We start from the raw sequence: 8,516 nt of genomic DNA, 5'->3' as shown, positions 1-8,516 counted from the left end.
TAAGATGATGTCCCGTAGATATGATATTCAAATTCAGCACTTTCAACATTTTTTTTTCATGCTAGAACCTTTTTTGTAAAAAAAAAATAATGATAAGCATGTCCTTAAGGCAAAGAGTAACAATGGAAAAGGCAAAGTAACTATATCCTAAAAAGTTTAATGGGGAAAAGGCAAATCAGACCATCTGTTTTTGGAGACAAGTGTAATTCTATCACTAAAGCTTTTGGAATCATATTCACCCTGCCTTTTCACTGGCACAAATCTGTTTGTGAAATGACAAAATATCAACATAATGGAAAAGGTTATCGTTTTTTTTACTTGATATATAGCTCGCATATGTTCATAGTCAATTTTAAGCCTAGCCAGAATGAAATATGCAAAAACACTAAACATGAGAAGCTGAAATTAACTAAATTTTTAATCTGATTGGAGTCATCAATTAAGCCTAGAACAGCCATCTTTTCTTAATCAAACCAGTATAAAATTTATTGGTTCTTCCTTCTTTCTTGACCTTGAGTGCCTTTCCTTTATCAGCTTTCAACTTTGCATTTTCTTTGGCAACCTCAAGAGCTTGAATCAGGCTCTCTAAACAAGAATCTGGATCTTTCTTCTCACGCTTTGGCATCAAGTTCTCTGCAACATCAGCTGGAGTCATGTCTGTTTCCTTCAACAAAATGCCAATGTTTTCAAACAAGTCATGTGAATCAAGATCCAAGTAATTCCTGGCTAGTGTCTTGAATGCTTCAAAACTGCAATATGACAGCTCAATATGCAAATCCATTCGCCCTCGGCGAATTAGAGCTGGATCAAGCTTGTTTACATGATTAGTAGTGAACACTAAGATCCTGCCAGTTCCACAAGCTGACCAAGTACCATCAATAAAATTCAATAGTCCAGAGAGTGTAACTTTACTGGTCTTTTCATTTTCAGATTCCTTCTCTCTTTTACAATTCAGATCATGCCCCAAATTTTCACTGCTTTTTGCTCTTTCCTTGTTTCTCTGACCAGTTACATCCAGGGAGCAATCTATATCCTCAATCACAATTATAGACTTACTTGATGTTTCAGTCAATAGCTTCCTGAGCTCAGTGTTGTTTTTAACTGTTGTCAACTCAAGATCATAGATATCATAATTCAAAAGATTAGCCATGGCAGCAATCATGGTGGACTTACCGGTTCCAGGTGGACCATAGAGGAGATACCCTCGTTTCCAAGGCTTCCCAAGCTTGGTATAATAATCTTTTCCTTTACTAAATGTTACCAGGTCATTGATGATTTCTTCCTTCTTCTTAGGATCCATTGCTAATGTCTGAAATGTTGCAGGGTTCTCAAAAGGTATGTCACTCCACAAGTTCTTCTTGTAAGAACTCCAGTTCTCACTAGGATTATTGGTGTAAAGCCTTCTCTGCTTATTCCTGGCCTCGATCGCCTTGCCTTCTTCCAGAACATAATCCAGGTATGGCCCTGTGATCAAATCACGGTGACGTCTATGGAAGATGAGCTGGTAATACTTGTCCTCGGAACTAGTAGAAGTGGAAGAGCCTGAAACCCACCAGACCTTGACCCCATCAAATTCATCAGAGACCTTCCTGTCATCTCTTGTCAGGACAAGAGCCTTACTATTTCTGATCAGGCTACCTTTGAGCTGTGAAGCTTCGGTGGTTGATCTGGCCCCAACATATGTTTCAATGGCAGTGTAAGCTTGGTTGCTCCAGTAACCAGAGTATTCAGGAAATGTGATCGTGATATATGGTGAGAAAAAATTAACCAACTTATCACAAAACTTTTGGACAAAAGAAAACTGCTGAAGGGTGGCTAAAACAAACTGTTCAAGAGTGACTCGAAGTTGGAGAGGGAAAAACTGTTGTAATGTAGCTAAAGCAAACATCAAACCAGCAATGGTTGATCCTATTTGAGCCCATGACTCTCCAATTACCATCTTTCTTTCTCCTGTCAGGGAAAATTTGGGGTATGAAACACTATACTCTTTGGCTAAGGTGTATTATATGCTTGAAAATAAATAAATAAATATATATATATTTATAAACAAGGAAAGTCCACAGAAACTTGATCAGCTTACTGCTATTCTGGCCTTTTTTAAAAGCTACCAAATTCTGTCTTTTATGCAGAAATTCGGCTGGTTTAGCTTTTGGAATTATTTCTTTAAGTTCTCATTGCTTTGACAGCAGTGACCTCTACCCCACAGCTGCAGGACCTTTTATATTTGTCAAATGTATGTAACCTTCACCATTCACACATGACGCTACTTCTCTGTATTCAATAAGGAAAAAGATGCCTGCTATGATCTTTGGGAAGGACAGAAAACAATTTCATGGGATAGCTGTGTCCATATTAAAACAAACTGTTCAAGAGTGACTCGAAGTTGGAGAGGGAAAAACTGTTGTAATGTAGCTAAAGCAAACATCAAACCAGCAATGGTTGATCCTATTTGAGCCCATGACTCTCCAATTACCATCTTTCTTTTCTCCTTTCAGGGAAAATTTGGGGTATGAAACAGTATACTCTTTGGCTAAGGTGTATTATATGCTTGAAAATAAATAAATAAATAAATATATATATATTTATAAACAAGGAAAATCCACAGAAACTTCACTAGCTTACTGCTATTCTGGCCTTTTTTAAAAGCCACCAAATTCTTTGTCTTTTATGCAGAAATTCGGCTGGTTTAGCTTTTGCAATTATTTCTTTAAGTTCTCATTGCTTTGAAAGCAGTGACCTCTACCCCACAGCTGCAGTACCTTTTATATTTGTTAAATGTATGTAACCTTCACCATTCACACATGAAGCTACTTCTCTGTATTCAATAAGGAAAAAGATGCCTGCTATGAGCTTTGGGAAGAACAGAAAACAATTTCATGGGATAGCTGTGTCCATATTAATCAGATTCTGTATACTATAGAAGTAATAAAAAGAAAAACTACTATACGTTAAACTTTATGTTCTTTTTTAAAAGAAAAACACTTTCCAAGTGTGTTCTCAATGCTCAGGCAGCCAAATTGTGACCAAACATACAATTTGTATGACAATATTGCAAATGTTAAGTTCAAGTTTCTTTTTTGGTCAAATTTATATCAGTCACTGGGTAACACCAGAAAGAGTTATCGTGGAACTTGTCCAACGAACTAAATAATGACCTTTTATCTATGGGAAATTGTTGTCTGACCTGTTAGGATAAAATGTACATAGAAAAAAGACCAACCTGTAATGAGATTTCCATTTTTCTACTTCTGGCTTTTGAAGATATTTTTTGTGTGCCTTTCACCAAGTTCCCTGTCTAGAAAGACATGTAATTATAATGATAAATGCACTTCATGTCAAAAACTAGAATATCATTTCCATTGGGTTACACTCTTGCTCTAAATATTTCACCACTCTGTGAAAACTATTTTACTGTTATTGTTGTTGACTCACACCCCTAACTGTGTTTCACCACTAGGTAAACTTCTAATGTATGCTAATAAATCTCAGCTGATATGTTGATATCATCCTTTGGCCCTGTGTTTCATCACTATGTAAACTGCTGAGGGCAGCAATAAACAAAGTTTAGTTCTTGTAGCAGAAAACAATAAAAGGGTAATACTTGTACTTCATAATCATCATCATAATACAAAATTATTGCATAAAAGTAAGAAATGGACCTGACATTTTTGGATTATGGAGTCATCAGTAAAATTCCTTGAAGGAACATGAAGGATCATTTGAACTAGATCAAGTGGCCTTAAACATATTATTATATTGAAGGTTGCCTTAACTTCTTTTTCCACTTCCTTAGAAAATTAATATCTTTTGGTGCCTTCTCACTAGATAAGAAAATAAACAGATGCAGCACTTAGCTTTCAAAGACATCAGTTATCCCAAAGAACTCAAATTTTTTAGCATAAAGGAAACAAAAAGGGAAATAATAGAAAATTACAGAAACTAAAAAAATGTAGTCATGCTTTTAAATGTAGCATGAAGGTGATTAGGGAGGTTAAATATGTTGATTACAACTAATATCGACCAATACAGCACTGAAAGCTGGCAAATATATGTGAAACTTGATGATTTTATAAACTAAAATATGTATTGTCTTCATCTGTTGGCTACTGAAAGAAAATTTCTGTTTTATTGCTTTCTTAATACTTTAATCAAAGCAAGATTCCAGAAATTTTGTTTTCTTGCACAAGCATGATTAAGAATTGGCTTTGCATTTTGATTAGGCCCTTAGAAAGAAAGAAGAGTCATTACAATTATCTGAAGTGAATGGTAAGCTTTTGAGGCACTCTTACAGAGCAACATTGATGAAACCTAATTGGTTTTTTTAGCAATGGCACCACTTCCCCTGTATAACAAATTGACAATATGTCTATACCTGATGCCTCAAATTTGCATAAGCTCTAGACTTGAAAGAACTAGAAATTGGATCTGAAAGGAACTTATGCTGATTCAAAAAAAGAGCTCGGAATTTGGGGTCAAACAAAGTTGAAATCGAAACTAATTCTGAAACTTCAGTGCAGAAAATTAAATTTGGAGCACCTGAATATCACCCCCATCTAAATTTTCTTGCAGCCATTAGAAGCAAATATATGCAAGACTACTTTTGGACTAAATATAGATATGGATAGGCAGAGACATAACATACATATAGGAAGAAAATTGGTAGGAACCAACTGAAGATGAAGATGGCCGTATCAGTTAATGGATGAATCCATTCTCTTTCACTTCTTTGGCTGATGTTGCACCTTGTTTGACATCCTCTTTAACAGATTGATCCTTTTCCTTTTCTTCTTTCTCTGCTTGTTCCTTTTCCTTCTGTTCTTTCTCCGCCTTCAGAAGAGCTTCTTCCTCAGCTTTCTTTCTTGCTTCCTCCTTTGCAGCCTTAAGGGCTTCTATCAAATTCTTCAGACAAGTCTCATCTTCTTCTTCATCATCTGACTTCAACATCAAATTCTCTGCAACATCAGCAGGAGTCACATCTGTTTCCTCCAACAATCTGCCAATTTCTCCGAAAAGTGGATGAGTATCAATGCCCAAATAATTCTTTGCCAGCACCTTGAATGCTTCTAAACGACAATAGGACATTTCAATGCGCTTGTCCATTCTTCCTCTCCTTATCAAAGCTGGATCAAGCTTCTCAACATGGTTGGTAGTAAATACAATGATTCTTTCACCCCCACAAGCAGACCAAAGTCCATCAATAAAATTCAAAAGCCCTGATAAAGTGACCTCACTGTCTTTTTTCTCCTCTTCTTTTGCCCTCTTACTAACTGGATCCATCTCTTCATTCTCATCTTTCTTCTTATTCTTTTCTCTTTGGCCAGTAAGATCAAGAGAACAATCAATATCCTCTATCACTATGATAGATTTATTTGATATCTCAATCAAAAGCCTTCTCAGTTCTACATTATTCTTAACTGTAGTAAGCTCAAGATCATACACATCATAATTCAAAAAATTAGCCATGGCAGCAATCATGGTAGATTTGCCAGTTCCTGGAGGACCATAAAGCAGATAACCGCGCTTCCAAGCTTTTCCAATCTTAGCATAGTACTCCTTCCGCTTGCTAAACTTGATAAGATCCTTCTTGATTTCCTGTTTCCTTTTTGCATCCATTGCCAAAGTATCAAATGTAGCAGGATGCTCAAAATCTACATGTGTCCATCTAGTACTTCTGAAACCAGACCAACCGTGGCCTGCACTGTTGGAGTACAGCTTCCGCTGCCGTTTATCAGCTGCAATAGCCTTCCCTTGATTCAAGACATGAATGAGATAAGTCCCAGTGATGAAATCCCTGTCACGTTTATGGAACTTTAGAACGTAGAACCTCCTCTCATCGGAAGCCGGATAAGATGAAAACTGTTGTGGTTTTGAGGATCTTACAGTTGCAGCCCACCAAACCTTGACTCCATTAAACTCATCAGTGATTTCCTCACCATAATCCATGCTAAGGACAAAAGACTGACTATCTTGAACATCATCAGCCTTAAGTCGCTTAGCATAGGCAGATGACCTGCCACTGAGATAGTTCTGAATTGCCAAGAAGGCCTCACTTCTTTTCATCCATTCAGCAGTGAATTCATCAAAGGTTATATGAACATAAGGATACATCAAATTCGACAGCTTTTTACTATATCGAGAGATATAGTCCTGAAGTTGAGGCGGGAAGTACTGTCGGAACATGGCATAAATGAACATTATGGCTGCCATGGTTGAGCCTAGATTGGACCACATTTCTCCCTTCATCATCATTTTTGCTCTACTTTCTCTTTTTTTCTGAAAATGATTGAAATTTTGTTTATGTAGAAGTGTGTCAACTGTTAAAAATATATGGAAAAGAGATAACTGCTTGTGATGATTTAAGTTACAGACAATCCCACCATCGCTGAAATTTCTGACTAGCTCTCAACACCATTGACGAGACAAACAATGGATAAGCCAAGCTCTCTGTCTTCATTTATTTTTCTTGGTGTTTGTGAGCTAGGAAAAGTCTTTTGGTGGGGTAATCAACTCAATAATATAGCCGCCAGCTTGGACAAGTGTTACATAAAATTTTGTCTTTTATGATTTTATTTTTAAAAAATAATTTTATAAATATAAATATAAATTTTTATGTATATATATGATAGTGAATTTTTAGAATATCTTGATGTAGAATCGAACATTAAAATAAGCCTAGATGTGTCTGATTGTTGGAAATCAGTTTAGTTTTCATTTGATAATATTCTGATCACCAATTTATTGGTATTAGAAAATTAATTTGCTCATTTAAGCTAAAGTGTAGTATTGAAAAAATTAAGAAGTTGCTTCGACTCTTCCTTCCATAATTAATAAGTAGACTCGAAGTCTAATGCTTGACTTAAGAGCTCTGTCAGGTCGGGCAGCCATGATTGGTGCAATGGCGTGTTGGAATGATGTCACGATGCTCAAACATAGCCAAACCCTGTGGATTTTCTTTCAAATGTGTCGAAAGGTAAATTTTTTTATAAAAGGGTAAAAAGGTCTTAAAGTAAAATTTGATAATTATTTAAATTTTTAATGTTTTATTATAATTAATTAAATTTTTTATTTTTATTCTAAATTAATTAAAATTTTAAATTTTTAATTAAAATTTTAAGTATTTTTTTTCATTTTAATTGAACTTTGATTTAATAAAATGAATATTACCGGTTAATCAATTTTAATCTATTAAAAATTCAGTTAATGAAAAAAGATATTTAAAATTTTAATTAATTATAATAAAATGATAAAAACTTGCTTAATTATTAAATTTTTATTTAAAATTTTTTTATTTTTGCCTAAATTTTTAAAGAAACATTTTTTTATTGTTATGAAAATTTTAAAATAAAAAAATTATTAAATTTTTTAAATTAAAATAAAATATATCATATTTAATAATTTTAAAAATAAATATTTTAAATTATGCACTTAAAATTATTTTAATAAAAAATTATCGATTAAATTCGAACTCAAAATATTTACATCAAAAAAATAAAATAAAATGAATCCCTTTGTTGACAAATGAACATTCTTTGTTAATCAGCAATTAGTATATTCTTGGGGTGGGGGGGGGGGGGGGGAGGAGGCAAGGATGAAGAACTTTTAGAAGCTCTTCTTACCTCAATTAGCTTGACTATGGAGCTGGAAGCAGAAACTTCAAGCAAAGTGTGTCAAAATCTTGTTTCCACAATGTTCTCATGATATGGCAACTGTTGCGAAGCCATGATCAACCAGAAACCTCCTTTACTTGCCAGGAAATGTTTATGCTTTACCCTTGGAAAAAAAGAAAACAATAAAGATTTTGCAAAGAAACAAATGGCTTAAGAGCTCAAGATTTTTTCAAACTCAAAACTTTGGATTCTCCATTTGCTACTGCCAAAAGCTAAACCATGTGATTTAAATAATTTGATGAACATTTCCACCTGCGTGGGCTAGATAGACAGTGACATTTCCAACTGTGGGACATTGTACATTGACCTGTAAGAAAAAAGGATCAATAAAGTAGAACTTTTTTTAAGAGTTATTTTGTGTTTCCAGTCAGCATGACTAGGACAGGCCACATAATATTTTGTGGTAGATTTGATGTTGGGTTTTATTTATAAAAATTCTTAAATAAAAAATAATTCAAAAGTTTCAAACCCAAGATTTGTACTTAAGCTCAAATCATAATTTGTATGAGAGGTTACTGTGTTATTGAAATTTAAGAGGAAGATAATATTTAAATCGAATTAAATTTAATTTAATTTTTTAAAATATTATATAAAATTATAAGTTTTTAAAATTTAAATTAAATTTTTATATGATCAATATTATTTAAATAAAATTAAATTTTATTAGTTTGATTTAATTCATCGATTTTTATATTTATATCTATATTTTTATATATTATTTTAATATACTTTTTAAATTATTTAGATAAAGTTAAGTATAAAATAATTATTTGTATTTTATAAAAATTAAAAAAATATAATTTATTTGTATATACTTTTTAATATATCTAAATAGATTTTTTTTCATTT

The 8,516-nt window shown here is 33.4% G+C and overlaps 1 protein-coding gene and 1 pseudogene across 2 annotated transcripts; both read right to left on the bottom strand.

The window, feature by feature from the left end:
* Window positions 1-294: 294 nt before the first annotated feature.
* LOC111315955 (AAA-ATPase At3g28610-like) lies at window positions 295-3,821 on the bottom strand. The gene is made up of 2 exons (XM_022917980.2): window positions 3,221-3,821; window positions 295-1,950 (listed from the first exon to the last, which is right to left on the bottom strand). Exon 2 carries the CDS (start codon window positions 1,937-1,939, stop codon window positions 446-448), a length of 1,494 nt encoding a protein of 497 aa, XP_022773715.1. The 5' UTR covers window positions 1,940-1,950; window positions 3,221-3,821; the 3' UTR covers window positions 295-445.
* Window positions 3,822-4,516: 695 nt separating this feature from the next.
* On the bottom strand, window positions 4,517-7,871 carry LOC111316672 (AAA-ATPase At3g28580 pseudogene; annotated as a pseudogene). The gene is made up of 2 exons (XR_016333099.1): window positions 7,617-7,871; window positions 4,517-6,273 (listed from the first exon to the last, which is right to left on the bottom strand). The product of XR_016333099.1 is annotated as an AAA-ATPase At3g28580 pseudogene (transcript).
* Window positions 7,872-8,516: the final 645 nt, after the last annotated feature.

This window comes from Durio zibethinus, chromosome 24, assembly GCF_047325235.1.
Source record: "Durio zibethinus cultivar Kanyao isolate XHJ-2024 chromosome 24, ASM4732523v1, whole genome shotgun sequence".
Classification (NCBI taxonomy): domain Eukaryota; kingdom Viridiplantae; phylum Streptophyta; class Magnoliopsida; order Malvales; family Malvaceae; genus Durio; species Durio zibethinus.
This window is presented reverse-complemented; position numbering and strand designations above follow the sequence as displayed.